We start from the raw sequence: 15,000 nt of genomic DNA, 5'->3' as shown, positions 1-15,000 counted from the left end.
AGCATCCTAGTGGACACAGCTCCAACAGGTCATAGGGAGGTCAGCTTTGAAGGAGAAATCCAAATGAAATATAAACATGGCATTGTGGAAACCAGACAAATCTCCCATAGCTTTGTCCAACCAGCACTAATCTAGGCATCAGCTGTGGTGCATAATCTAAACAAAGGGATCAGTCGGTTCATACATCTGGAAGCTGTCATATTTTGGAGCCTCCTAACAGTTAATGTGTAACTGAAACATCCACTTGCATGTAACAGCCTTTAAATTTGTTGAGCGATCAAGAACTGTTACATGCATATGCTACATAGTATTACTACTTTCTGGGGAACCACCACAAATACTACTTAAAAACAGGGCTTGGACCATCTCTTCCCACTAGTAAAATAAATCACGAAAATGGATGGAAGTCAGAATGAGGAGCTAACATTTTCCTTAATGAATTCTCTCTTGAAATCAAGTTTGAGCACCCATGGCTTTCAGAGTTCACTCGTGTCTGAACCTAGTGTCTACTGAGCAATAATAACAAGGGAAGGCCCATTCTATAAAAAAAAAAAAAAAAAAAAAGATAGTCAACTCAGCAGGTAACAGGAGCTGGTAGTAGACCTCAAACCACTCACCACCACCTTCACGTAGCACCACAATGCCAGCAGCAGCCAGCCCTACAGCTGAGCTAGCTCTTCTGCTTATCTGCATTCCACCTCAGCAGCAGCGGCACGGGGACCAACAACAAAGCAATGCTGCTTTCAACTGTTCTATTTCACTCCAGCACTTCTGTACCAAAATCTCCAAGCTCTCCAGAACTACAGATTTGTCTGCACAGCCTACTCAGAAGCAGCAAAATCCCTAGAGTGCAAAAGGACGCTCAAAGCCCAGAAGAGAGGAAGAGGGTGACGGTGCCGCCAAGGCACTGCCCTGTTTAAATACATGTTTAAATACTTGTTTCAACAAAGGAAACGGACCCTTCCAAACAAGGATCTATAGGGCATATTCTGGCACAGCCATTGGCAACAGTGTGTTAAGTCTGGAAATAATAACGAAGATTAATTTTCTGCAGCCTTGAGTAAACGAAATCCCTCTAAAGTCTGAAAGGCAGAAAGAACCATGCAGCAACAACTCAGAGGGGTGCCAGCTCTACTGGAGGAGATGGTCCTCTTGCCCTGCCCAGAAAAAGTGGAGTGGGGGCATGCTGCTACTCTGCTGGGGCTTTGTACATGGGTGAAGGCCTGGCTACACTGAAGCCCTCCCAAGTCCTGCCACTGCATTCAGCGAGTCCAGGATTTCACCCTTGACCTTCTCAATGACCACCGTAAGGTCACGTCCAATACCTTTATTGCAACTCTTACAGGAAGAGGAATTTTAAACACTGAAGTGTTTTTTTTTGACCTACAAACTTTTCAGCAACGAGCACCAATTCTGAGTAGCAATGTGGACAACTGTTAAGATGGAACCTAAGAGCCCCCTCAGTGATGCTGAATTTAATAGCAGGCCCCTGAAAGATGGCAATCAAACACCCATATAACTAAAACCTTTAAACATCTTTTCTTAACAACTTTCACTGTACGGAAACAGAGCGAGTTTAACTTCACAGGAATACAAAAACATCTGGACAGTGGGTGTCATCCACTACCATCACGTAAGGCCTAATTAGAATTTGATGTTATTTTTCAAAACAGCAGCATGGACTGAAATACGCTTCTATTTCGACCAGCAAACATCAAAAAGAGCACGCTGCCCAGACAATCGACCTTCAGTCATCATGAGGAAACACCACTGCTACATTCCCATTTGACAAACCGTATAATAAGTAACCATACTTCCTTCAAATGAAATAGTGGACTTGGAAATTTTCCAAATAAACACCTTTCAATATGCACGGAGGGACACAACACAGTGCAAGACAGTATTCAGAGGTGAGTAAGCACTTATGTCAGCTGCTCCATGTGAAACTAACGGATTTGGTGACGTGACCAGAGACAACTTCCCAGACTGTCACACAGCCCACCAACACCGGACCTCAGATTCACCAGGAGAGTAACCTCTGCTCTTCATCCATCTACTCTGTGTTGGTGTGGTGAGGCAGGTGCAAGCACACCTGAAAGGGCACTGCTCCGCTGCTGCGCACAAATGCGCGAGTCTGTGGGAGAACTGAACTATACCTGACTGTGTCAATCCCTGCTAACTGTATTCGAACCAAACACGTCACTCCAGCCCACTCAGGTCAGTCTGCCTCCTTGAAACAACAAATTCACAAAGATCTGTTCCACTACCATTCTTTTTTGTTTCTCCAAAGAATACTAGTGTAAAGTTAACAGACGCCTTGCGTGGAACTTAAGAATAGCTTTCCTCTACACCTGCAGCTGATCTTGCTGAGTTCGTCAAACTGAGAATCTATGGAAATAGTACTGTTTCCTGCATCACTCACACGCTTTTCTCATTTTCACCTCATTCTTATGTTGCACTGGTAGACTGATGTATTTTAAGATGGGTCAGCCCTAAACACTACAGCAGAGTAACTGGATTTTTGCCCCTTTACAGTGAAAGGAAACAATACTATACATAGGTCAAATCTTCGCTTAGACTTGCTGCCATACACTCTCAGTCTTAATTCACTTACTATGCACTCACTTTATTCCAAGTACCACAGCTGAACCAGGTGGCTACCAAGGCGTTTTGTTTTCCCTGCAGGCTGTCCTATCCTTACTTGCATCAGCCACGCCCTTCCTTCAGGCTGGCTTAAAGAAGGGTCTCTGTACGGTAGAAGCAGTTAGCTTTGTGAAGAAGGCTACTTAAAAGAGGGAAAGGTTTGACTGAGCTACATCTAGCACAAAAAAGTGCAGAAAGCAAGAATGGAAGGAACACCATGATCTTCCACCTCTTGAAGAAAAGTAATGAAGAAAGTGAGGGGAAAAAAATCCCAAGACAATCAATGGCGACACTGAAGTATCAAGGAACAAGACCAGACCATCTCTCCCCTTACGAGCTGCTCCAATTAACACCATTCAAGGCACTGCAGTAGCCAGATTTCAAGCTCCACTTAACAGAACCTTCTCTGGAGCCACAAAACTACCTTCTTTCAGAAGCAGAGGCTGTGAATTTACATGTGTGACTGCTGTTCACACAGAGGGTCTTAGAGTGCCTATTAGAGTAGCAGCAAAAAACATAACCAGTTATGGGCATGATTTCTTTTCCATCCAGAGTGCTTTCTAGTTATGAATGGATGTTTCTAAAAGCACATCTGTGTCCAACAAAATTCAGTCACAGAGGAAATCAATGCAAAGCCCTTTTTGTTCTCTCAAGGGCGTACGATGCATAAAGATGCTAAACAGTCTCCACAACTGCAGTATGCATGGACACCCACATATAGCCGTTCAACTAAAGCTGAATGGCTGTGGATAACAGAACTGCCATTAAAATGCCAGTCCAGAATTCGTTCACCCAAGGAATCAAAACAAGCATTCTCCAGCAGCAAGGTCTCAGCATACAGGGATGACGGACCTGCTGATGGGCTGAGGGAAAACAGGTATGTGTCCCAGTCAGAGAGCCAGACTACAGGACAGGAGCACGGATTGAGAGCGTGCTGTGGGACACGCAGTAATAACTGAAGGGCTCTGAACAGCAGCCGGAGAAGGACTGTGTTTAAAAAAAAACCACAATGAAAAAGTAAATTAAAAAAAAAAAGCTACTCTACAACACTTCGTGCCAAGAAGCAATCTGAGAGGGAAGCCACTTTGGTATCAGGAGGCTCACAGAAGGCCAAGAGTGCTGGCACAAGTTCTGAAGGAGGAAGACTACTACACGAAAACTGAAAGAATGATGTTTTGGAGATCTGTTTTTCTTTTCCTCTCTAAGTTTGCCTACCAGGTGCGTTTCTAAACTTCTTATGTAAACAGTTCAGCCATAATATCCTCAGGCCCAGACTACTAATTATTTATCTTAGAATGTGCATGGTCTTAAAACTCATTCAAACTTCACTTCACTATTTTTAATTAATTGTGTTACGGTTTTAAAGCAACCGTTTACTTCCAGCAATCTTCAGTGCTGTATTATGTTCCATGCTCCATGGTATTCAGAAATACACCATATAAAACCAGTCTCTTTATGTAAATACTGCAAATTTATCAGCAGCAGTAACTCTAAAACGCTTCAGAAGCAAATCAAAACTGTTACTTGAAATATTATTTCAAATCATCTACCATATTTGACCAACATTGCCCTGTTCTTTCAAACTCTTGGTAAACAAAAGGTAAAGGCAAAATTAAGACAGCTGTTTTAATAAACAGAGCAACTCAGCCACTGCTTCTACTAAAAGAAGCCTTGATCTAAAGGGTCCCTTAGTGTAACAACCTCCATGGAGTGTACTTTAAAGCTGTTTAGGACCAGGTGCATATAAGTGCAGAAAAACGAATTTGCTCACTGTTTTCCACTTCTGCATTGGAAGAATAGCATTTTCCATACTATCTCTTCCTATACCCGTTCCACCTCAGATTCTCACTCTGCACTTCTGTCTGTAGTTTAGCAACAGAAACATGTGATTGCTATTTGTTAGGTTCGTTTGTGTAACATCCTGGTTCACGAACGGAATACTTACAGAGTCTTTACCAAGAAAGCACATTTTTACCCTTTTGTATATATGGTCACGTAGTGCTAGAACGGGAAGACTAGAAGTTAATTTAAATCAAATCCAGAATATTCTACTTCATCTTGATCTGACAGCCTCTTTTTTGGGGTTTTTTTTTTTTCAATCTAGAAACACAAGGATTTCTAAACGCAGAGTTTTAATATTTCCTTTTCACATTATTTAATTCTGACACGAAAACTAAACTCAATATATGTGAAATTACATACAGCAGCTCCGTACAACCAGCGGCATTATGAATTCATCTTGGCCAGCAAAAACCTGGGAGATCAATTTCAACTAGATTTTATACATGGGACTTTCCCCCCCTCCCCGAAGCACTACTGATAGAAGAGTTCAGTGCAGCAACCGAACAGCTATTTTACAAATCATATTTTTTCCTTAAGAATTACGTTTTTACTGCTGGGCTAATCACACCAGCATTGTCAGCTCAGTTTCTTGGTATTATACGGCTACAAAAAGCACGTGGCATTAATGGAATGGAATCACCCTTCCAAATAAGCAGACCCCAGTAAATTTCAGGATAATAAACCTCAGGGAAGCCTGCTGGATGGAACTGCAATCACCTATTATTTACCAAAACATTTACAGAAAAGCAGAGACAAAACACACACAAGCAAAAATTGACAAAAGAAACTTTGCCACAACAACCCCACAAGGAGTTGTTGGGGGGGGGGGTGTGTGTGTAAGAGTGGAGAAGAAAAAGGCTGATTACAATTGCTTGCATTAGTACTTAGGGTACACAGGACCTAGGGACCAGTACAGACTCTGAACGCACATCTCTGTGTATGGATGGGATCCTGCAGTGCCTGCTGTGTCTCCCAGGGCTGTGGGCAGCAGATCTTGTCATATTTTGGGCTCCTGGACTACATGGACCAAAAAAAGTTCAGTCGGTAACACACTGTTTTCCAAAACAGAAAACCCAACGCTCACCAAACGACCCGTGAACCTCACCCTGATCCCAACGTGGCTGTCATCTACAAGGATGGAATCTGGTCCTATATGCACCTATACTCACCCGCCGGGCGGGACAGACCACCTTCCAAACAGCCACTAACTCTGTCTGCAGGCAGCACTGCCTTTTCCACACCCGCACGCACAGAGAGCTATTTAGCAACGATTATTTATGCAGCCCTCCGTATTAACTTTTATAAGCCAAATTCTGCTGCAAGCGACTCTGACATAAGCCTGGAGTAACTGCTGCACTCAAGGAACTATGTTTACACATCAGCCCAGCTAATGGGGGAATGTGATGCTAATACTATTTTCCCCCAGAAAAAAACAAAAAATTAAAGACACAAAAAAAGCGCAAAACCACCAAACCCCCCCACCCCCGGCACCCGGAGCCATGCCTCTCGGAGCGGGGTAGGGGGCCTGCGAAGGGGGCGCCGGCGACACCGCGGTGGCCCCCCCCAAACCCCCACTGTGTGAGTCCGGGGTGGGGGGAAGCCCCCGGCCCCCCGCTACCGGTCCTCTCCCTCACCGAGCCCGCCGCCCTCCGCCGGCGCCTCCGGGCTGGGCCTGGAGCAGGGCACTGCCCGCCGCGGCCGGCCAGGCCCCGCTGCGCCCCGCCAGCCTGTCGGGCTTTTCTTTTCTCTGTCCTCTCCCTCTTTCTTTTTTTAAATTTTTAAATTTTTTTTTCTTTCTTTTTACCTTGAGACACACGCTCCCCCCCACAGCTGAAAGCTGTCCAAAAAACAGGACCACACACAGCCACCCGCCCCCTCCCCCCGTCCGCCGGCCCACGCACTCCCAAAATGGCGGAGGGGCGCGTCCCGGCAGCGCGGCCGCCTCCCGCCGCCGGCGGGGGTGACGCCGGGACCCGCCGCCCGGGGAAACGGGCCGCAGGCGGGGTCGCGGGGTGGGCGGCGGCGGCTTGGCCCGGCGTCCCCCGCGGAGCGAACGGCCTGCGGCCGCGGCCCCCCGCGGACGGGGAAGTGGTAGGCGCCGGCCCCGGGCCCGCGGAGCGGACTTTACCGTCCGGCCAGGCGGGGAGGGACGGTTCGAGGCGGCGGCAGGATGGCGGGGGAGGGGGACACGGGGACACACACGACACGGGACGCACACCCCCGGGCCTTACCTTCCACCCACAGCTCCTCCACGTTGGTCTCCAGATTAGCCGCCCTTAATCCCACAGCGAACGCCCCAAAGATGAGGAGGCCGACCACCAAAAACTTCCCGCAGTTCCTCTGAATGTAACAGCCCAGTCTGAACAGCAGTCTCTGAAACTTCGCCCGCAGCCACAGCGGCGCTTTCCGTCCCGTCGCCTTCCCCTGCAAGGCAAGGAGAGGTCAGTAGCTGAGGGGCCCGGGGGCAACGTGGGGGGAGCCCCTCGGGGCGCTGCCCCCCTCGCACCGCCTCCCCGCGCCGGCAGCGGCTCCCGCGTCGCCCCGGAGGCCGGCGCAGGCCGCGGCGTACCTGCCGGCCCCGGACCGACGGGCGGGCCGGGGATGAGGCCGCCGCGCCGGGCCCCCTCGCCTAGGCCGCCCGCCCGCGAAGCATCCGCGGCCAGCGGGACAGAAGTGACCGCTGCCGGTGACCCTCGGCGGCCAGAAGGGAGAAAACCCTCCCGGCTCCCCCTGGGGCTCGGAAGGGCCGGGGGGGGGGGCCGGGCCGGGGCCCCCAGCCGTGAGGGAGAGCGAGCCGCCGCCGCCTGCCCCGGCGCTCCGGCGGGACCCACGTGGTGAGCAGCGCCGGGCCATCAGCGGCGGCGGTTTCATTTCCATAGAGCTGGGAGACGCTGTGTGAGCTGAATGGGGAAGCAGAGCAGCCATCTGCAAGCTACGGCAATATTTGTGAACGGAAGAGGGCAGCCACATGGGGCTTTTTTTCCACACACCCCCCCCCCCCCTTTTCCCTTCTCCTTTCCCCTCTTCGTACAAAGCCCAGAAACCCGCTCCCTGAGGTGAAACCATCCCCGCGGCAAGGCGAGCTTCCCGCGGTTGTTTACTTTCAACATTTTTTTTTTTTTTCGGGCGGCTGGGGCCGGGCCGGGCCGGGCTCCCCCGGCACCCCCAGCCCGCCCTTCCCCACCGGCGCGGCAGCGCTAGGGCGGGGGCCATTTGCTTGCGGCCCCTTCCCGCTGCCGGCTTTCGCTGCCGACGGACCCCCGCCCCCCCGAGGGCAGCTGGCGCTGGGCGGCGAACTTCACAAAAGCACAGCTTCTGCCAAGAAGGCGGCCGGGCGCGGGTGCCGCCGGTGCGGCTGGGCGCTGCCAGGGGACGGGGAGGCGGCGGGATGGGGGGGGGGGGGGGAGGCGGCGGAGCGCTCGGCGGGGCGGGCGGGGAAAGAGGGCACTCTCTCTCCGGCACTGAAGAGTCACAGACTTCCCTCTCTCTGGTTTTTTTTTTTTCTTTTTTTTTTTTTTCCCTCTCTCCTCCTTTCCCGGCGTTTTATTGGTGGCCGTTTCATTTCCATCTCCTCCTTCCACCCCCGCCAGAGAAAACACACCACCTCCCTCCTCCCCCGCCGAAAAGCAGCGCTAGCGCGTATCGCCGGGAAAAGGAAAAAAATAAAAAAATAAATGTTTAGAAAAACGAGCGAGAGACGTGAATGCACCTTTGCGATCTGCTCCAAGGCGAAAGCCGCGTCGCAGTAGCTCGGCCGCTGCAGATACTCCCGGTCGGGCGCCGCGGCGCGCCGATTCCCTCCGGTCCTTCGCCGCCTCCCGCCGCCGCTCCTCGCCGCCCGGCCGGGGTGGCCGCCGCCGCCGCCCGCGCTGCTGCTGGTCTCCGGCTCCGACGCGTTACCGGCCGAGGCCATGTTGCCGCCGCCGCCGCCGGCGGGACGGGGGAGCTGCCGCCGCGGCGGGGCCCGGGGGCCCGGGGGCGCGGCGGGGCCGCGGGGGGCTGGCGGCGCGGCGGGCCGCGGGCTGCTGCTGCTGCTGGTGCGGGGGCTGCCGCCGCCGCGGCTGCCGCCGGCGCTGGGGCTGCTGCGGCGGGGCCGCCTCACGCGGGGCGCGGGGCGGCGGCTGCCGCCGCGGCCGCTCCGGCCGAGTCGCTCCCCGCGGCTCCCATTGCCACATCGCGCGCGGACCCCGCGCTGCAGCCGGCCGCTCCCGGCGCCCGGCGAGGGCGGCCGCGACCCCCGGGCCCCCCCGGCCGCCGCCGCCGCGCTCTGCTCCGCTCCCGTGGAAATCGCCTCCCTCCAGCCGCCGCTGCCTTCGGGAAGCCGCTGTCCGCGGCGCTCAGCGGCGGCGGCGGGGCGGCGGGGCGGCGGGCCCTCGCTGCTGCTGCGGTGCCTGGCCGCGCCGCACCATCCTGCCCGCCCGCCTCAGCAGCGCCGGGGTGCTGCCCGCGGGCCGCGGGGACGGCGGGGCTCGGCGGTCGGCCCCGCCGCGGCGGCGGGCGGCCGGCTGCCTGGCGCGCTCCCCCGGCGTGTGCGCGGCAGCACCGAGCTGCAGCCCCTCGGCTCAAGAGATGAGATGAAGAAGAAAAAAAGGACTCTCTCCATTTGGATAAAGAGGAGGAGGGGTGGGAGGGAGGGGGGGGGAGTATGAGAGGAGAGAGAGCGAGAGAGAGAGAGGGAAGAAAAAAAAAAGGGGGGGGGGGGGGAAAGGGGGCTGAAAGCCCGCCCCCGGGGCTGTCAGATGGCTTGGGTTTCTGCGAGGCGATTGGCTCGGGGAGGGCAGAAATTACTCAGCAAACATGACTATTATTAGCTGCTTAGCAACAGCTCACCAAAGTAGAGAGACCACCCAGGCCGGCAACCCTTGTGTGTGCATCTCCAGCTTCAGGGGGAGCCTTACAGAGATCCAGCCTTCTTTGCATGCAATACTTCCATTAAGGAATGCCTTCCCCCCCCCCGCCACCCCCCCCCCTTCGTTTTCTTTTCAAGAAAAGTTTTCTCCCTTCTTTTTTCTCCCCCGCCCGCCCCCCACCCCGGCCGGGATGCTCGCAGACAAATACACGCGCGGAACTTTCTCGCGGTCAACACACAGAAATATATTCCCCCCCCTTTTTTTTAAAAAAAAAAAGAGGGGGAAACAGGGGGAAAGCAGCATTAAACGATTTCCAAAGCCCTTAAAAGAAAATCCTTTTAGAGGCACCTTGGCCTCAAGCTGCAACAAATACTGGGAGGTCCGAGCTGAATTCCCAGGCTTGCAGAAATAATGACAGGGTGGTGGATACTGCGGTGGAAAGTGCCAGATTTCTCTCCCTCTCTCTCGCTCTCTTTCTTAACTAAAGAGGAGACTTAGTTCCTTGCAAGAAAACCACCCCATCCAGTTAGAAAAACACAATGAAAACTTAACACTTGAGGGATTTAAAGCCGCGCGGTAGCCAGCCTGTTTCAACTTAGGGCTCATTCTTTAACTGAAACCTGAGGAAAGCCAATTTTAATATGTTTTTAGTGTAAAAGTCCGTGAAACGCAGCCTGCCTGGCCGCGCTCAGCACTTCTTGAACTATACGCGATTGTTTACTTTTTTGGCACCGCTGCTCCCCGTCTCTGTTCATTGAGAACCGGCCATTAATCGCTGCCGTTACAGCTGCGCGCGTCCAGCCCCCCCCCCCCCCCCCCCAGCCCCCGGCGCGGTTCCCCGTGGACCTTCCGCGCCCCGGCCGACCCCCGTGCGCACCGGGCGCGGGGGGCAGCGGGAAAACCGGGGCGGGCTTCGGGGGGGAGATGGGGGGGGGGAGCTGCCCACCGGCTGCGCGCCCGCGGAGGAGCGCGGATGGAAGGCGCGCCCGCTCTGCCTTCACTGGGCCGGGTGGGGATAAAAAAAAAGAAATGTGGAGGAAAAAGAGGGGAGTGTGAGAAGCCGAGTGGCTCGCTTCCTTTCTTTCAGCCCTCTCATGCGTGGGCAAAGCCGGCGGAAGCCTTGAGCCACCCATGGGCACCCACGGGCGGGGGCTTTCCGGGGTCACCGCCGCCGGAGGGAGTGAGGTGGTGGTGGTGGGAGGTGTCTCTTCTCCATTCCTCTCCGCCCCACCCGCGTTTTTCCCACACTGGGAGACCTGTCTCCGTGAAGGCCCGTCCCGGCGCTACACGCGGGACCGTGTCCAGGAGAGCTGCGAGGAGCAGCGCACCCACGCGTGGGGGCACGCATACGGGAGGAGGAAGCCGACACGGGTCGGAGCGGGGGGCTGTTCGCCCACCCGGGACGCGGTCGCCCCCCTCGGCGGGACACGATCTGCCCCCGCAGCCTCGGCGGGTCCGGCGGGGTGGCAGGGCTGGGGGGTGGCGAGGCGACGGGTGGGTGGAGGGGGGTGGTTCCGGCTTCGAAAGCGGGGAAGAGCGTCCCTTCAAGCACCCCGAGCCCCCAGAGCTGCCCTGCCCGGCTCCACACAATGGCCCAGCGCCCCTCAGCCCCTGCTCCTGCTTCCAAAACTCAGCCTGGAGACTCAAATTTTAACAAGAGCTATCTTAATCTCCCCTCTCTCCCTGTGGTCTGGAGGGAAATTTTTTTTTTTTTAAGCATACACAAGAGATGAATTACTGCAGGGATCTAATTGGCCTTGTTTCTGTATTTTTTCTTTTTTTTTTTTTTTCCCCTGAAGGAAGAAGTGTCAGTGTAAAAGTCTCCACTTGGGTGGTCAGAGAGCAGTTGCTGCCCTGAATTTGCCTCGCAGCTGATGCCTGCGTGCTACATTCCTGGCGATAACGTTGCTCCCTAATCAATCTGCCCTTGTTTACATCTGTAAGCACCGCTGGCTCTGATATGCACACCCCGTGCTCCGCACCGAGGGCTTTTTCCACCTCCGGCATCTCGCAGGGATCCCACAGGTTTCTCATCTCGGACTCGCCCTGCGGCGAAGGCCCGGGGAAGGTGTCCCCTGTCGCAGAGCGGCTGCAGCCTGAAACCTTTCGTACCCGGTCCTCCCGGCTCCTGGGCATCCCAGGTGGAAGGACCTCGGGGGTCCTTCGAGTCCCGGCGGCTTCGCTGCGTGATGTTCTGCCTCCCGCCTGGGTCCGCAACCCCGCGCACCGCAGGGCTTCGCGCTCTCTCCGGCCCCGCACCCGTGGGCGCGGTACCGGGGGGTGCTGGACCACCGCGACGACGGGGTCCCCCGTGTCCCGTCCCCCCCCCTCCTCGGCGGGGAGGAGGACTCGCGGGAAAACGACCCGGTTTCGCCCGTCCCCTCCAAATTCGGCCTCTCGCTGGCGGGCCTGACGCCGTCCGTGACATCAGAGGCGGCGGCGGGGCCTCGCGGGGAGGACGGAGACCCCCCGACCAGGGGACGCGCCCGGGGAGGAGGCGGGGGCGCGCAGCGAGCCCTCTCCCCTCCTCGAGCCCGGGGAGAAAGGGAGCTGCCCGAGCCAGCTTGTCAAAATAATGCGGCTAATTACCCCTGATCTCCTTTATGGAAAGCTGCTCTGCACGCCACAAAGGAGCAAATGAGGGGATCTGCGGCACCAGCCCCGGCAGCGCTGGCGTTTTCTTCCGCGGGGAAACGTGCCTCAGGAGGAGCGGGATCCCGGGGGAGGAGCGGGGCGCCGGGGGCTGCGGGGGGCGGCGGCAGCCGCCTCCCTCCGAAAGCTGGAAGGGCATCCCAGCCGCTAGCAGACCCGGCCGTGCTCCGCGGGGAGCTTTAGCTCTGTCAACCCAAGTCGCCTTCATAACACTTTATTTATTTTTTTTTTTCCCCTGGCAAAGCGCCCTGCCGCTCGCAGGACATCATTTTGCGCGGAGAGGGAAAGTTACGCCGGACAGTTTTCGGACAGCACCGGGTCTGTGTAAATGTATGTCCCGAGCCTCGCGTTTGGCAGAACGCGGGGCGTTCGTTTTCGCGATCTCTGCCGCGGGTCTTGCAGGGAAAAAAAAAACAAAACAACCATATATATATACATATATATGTATATATAAAATAAAAGGCCGAGCGACGCGGTCGCTTTGACGCACTGCTGGAGCAACAAATTTATCAGAGATACAGGCGTGAGGAATGAAAAGGAAGTAAAACAATTCAGGCTTGTTGTACGTCTTTCTTTCATACGGCTAATCCGGTTTACACATCACGCCTACACGTCTCAATAGGGCTTTATACACTGTGGCGGAGGCAGGACAAAATAAAAGGTGTGTGTGTGCGTGTGTGAGGGTGAAGTACGGGTAAAAACAGGATGCCCAAGACATTTCAATTCAGAGTGGGCTGCCGGGTTTAGATCTACCGGCTCTTGAAAGCAAACAGATTTTAAGGATTCCTCCTCCTCCTCCTCCCCCTCCTTCCCAGCCCTAACGTTTCTCAACAACGCTACCTCCTGTCCGGACACACCGTCCTGTCACAGCCCGGGCGCACGGTGACCCCCGCAGCCCGAGCCAGACACCGGGTACACCGATCAGGCCGGCGCGGAAGCGACGTGAGACCCTCCGCCCGGGACTGGCAAACGCTGCTCCTCGGGAGCCGGCAGACCCCCACCTCGGCTCCAATGCTGCTTTTGAAGCCCATCAGGCGACACCCGACGCCTCCCGAATTCCCCTCCCCTCCCTCTCCCCCACCCCCCCCCCCCCCCGGGCTAAGGCGGCGAGGCAGAGGTGTCGCCGACTCCCGCCTCCCCCACGCCACGCACCGGGCCCGATCCCGCAGTCGCACTCGCCTCCCCCCCCCTCCATTTCCCTGACAGCCGCAGGCTTCCAGAGGCCCCCTCCGACCGCGGCCGCGCAGCCTGAGCCGCGAAGAGAGGGAAGGAGCTCCCCGGCGCACCCCGTTTCGGCAGCGCGGTTTGCCTTTCCCGGGGAGAAGCGGGGGCGAACCGCGCCGCCGGCCCGGCCCCCGCCCAGCGGAGCGCGGCCCCGGCGCGGATGCTGCTCCCCGCACGGCAGGTTGCTCGGGCCGCGGCTCACGCAGGTGGCCGAGACTCCGGGACCGGGGACCCGCTTGCCGCTCTCCGCGGGACCGCACGCAGCTACCACCGGAGGCCAGTCCCCGCCGGCGGAGAGTTCCCCGCCGGCAGCGCCGAGCCCCCGCGCTCCGGACCGGGAGGCAGCCGCAGCGCCCGGCCCCCGCCGCCCCCCGACACCGCCCCCAGGCCCCGCGTCGAGCCCCCGCAGCCCCGGGCCCCCGGCACGGCGAGGAGGCTGCCTCGGCCCCTCCGCCAGCCCCGGGCCCCAGCCTCTGGCGGCCGCACCGCCCCCCCCAGCACCGCCCGGGCCCTGAACGCGGGGTCTCCCGGCCCCGCCGCAGCCCCGCCGCGACCACCCGGGCTGCACCTACCATCGCTGTCCTCGCCGGAGCCGCTGGCGGGGAGCCGTGCGGCGGGGCCGGGCGCGCCCTCCGCCCCTGGCACTGCCGGCTTCAGCGGGACATCGGCGCCTCTTCCTCTGCCCTGCGCTTTTTTCCTCTTCTCTTTTTTCCTCTTCTCTTTTTTCCTTTTCTCTCCCCCCCCCCCCTTACTCTGTCTTTTCTTCTTTCTTTCTTTCTTTCTTTCTTTCTTTCTTTCTTTCTTTCTTTCTTTCTTTCTTTCTTTCTTTCTTTCTTCTTTCTTTCTTTCTTTCTTTCTCTTTCTTTCTTTCTTTCTTTCTTTCTTTCTTTCTTTTCTTCTTTCTTTCTTTCTTTCTTTCTTTCTTTCTTTCTTTCTTTCTTTCTTCTTTTCTTTCTTTCTTTCCTTTCTTTCTTTCTTTTCCTTTCTTTCTTTCTTTCCTTTCTTTCTTTCTTTCTTTCTTCTTCTTTCTTTCTTTCTTTCTTTTCTTTCTTTCTTTCTTTCTTTCTTTTCTTTCTTTCTTTCTTTCTTTCTTTCTTTCTTTCTTCTTTCTTTCTTTCTTTCCTTCTTTCTTTCTTCCCTTCTTTCTTTCTTTCCTTCTTTCTTTCTTTCCTTCTTTCTTTCCTTCTTTCCTTCTTTCCTTCTTTCCTTCCTTGCTGTTCTTTTTTCTCCTTTCAGTTCCTCTTTTCCTTCCTTCTTCCTTCCTTCCTTCCTTCCTTCCTTCCTTCCTTCCTTCCTTCCTTCCTTCCTTCCTTCTTCCTTCCTTCCTTCCTTCCTTCCTTCCTTCCTTCCTTTCTTCCTTCTTCTTCTCTCTCCTCTCTTCTACTTCTCCTTCCTCTCCTCCTTCTTCTTTCTTTTTTTTTTTTTTTTTTTTTTTTTACGCCAAAGGAACTGAAAGTGTAAAAAAATAACCCTCCTAGGTTGCAGGCATTCTGCAGAGTGCTGGAAAGCCTCACAATTACATGCCTGTTTCTATTAAGCAGCTCCATCGTCCTCCATGTGGGTGGTCTGGCTCTCAATAGGCAGGACCTGTCAGGGTCACGTGACGAACCGCAAACGTTGCCCCTTTACAATAAACTTTCGGGGAAAAAAAAGGAAAGAAGGAAAGCCCCGTGCCGCCGGCTCACACTGCTGCCCCGGCCCGCTGTCCCGCCCGGGCCCAGCCTCCCCCCCCCCTCCCCCCCGCCCGCAGCAGAGCAGAGCGCACAGGTCACACCCTCAAACTCTGCCA

General features: G+C 55.5%; 1 protein-coding gene across 5 annotated transcripts in view; it reads right to left on the bottom strand.

Moving 5' to 3' along the window:
• The window catches only part of PTCH1 (patched 1), a 69,690-nt gene extending 55,874 nt beyond the window's left edge, over nucleotides 1-13,816 (bottom strand). For 3 of the 5 annotated variants that reach the window (XM_075410756.1, XM_075410758.1, XM_075410759.1), the window contains exons 1-2: nucleotides 8,195-8,398; nucleotides 6,717-6,909 (exon numbers count right to left, since the gene is read on the bottom strand). In XM_075410756.1, coding sequence (XP_075266871.1) covers nucleotides 6,717-6,909; nucleotides 8,195-8,398 — 397 coding nt within the window. Of the gene's footprint in view, nucleotides 1-6,716; nucleotides 6,910-8,194; nucleotides 8,399-13,783 lie in introns of those variants that run through there. The other 2 variants (XM_075410757.1, XM_075410760.1) reach the window with 1 other exon arrangement.
• Between the last annotated feature and the right edge of the window lie 1,184 nt (nucleotides 13,817-15,000).

This window comes from Opisthocomus hoazin, chromosome Z (genome assembly GCF_030867145.1).
Source record: "Opisthocomus hoazin isolate bOpiHoa1 chromosome Z, bOpiHoa1.hap1, whole genome shotgun sequence".
NCBI classification, from domain to species: Eukaryota; Metazoa; Chordata; class Aves; order Opisthocomiformes; family Opisthocomidae; genus Opisthocomus; species Opisthocomus hoazin.
The sequence above is the reverse complement of the archived record's forward strand: the minus strand, read 5'-3'. Positions and strand labels throughout refer to the sequence as shown.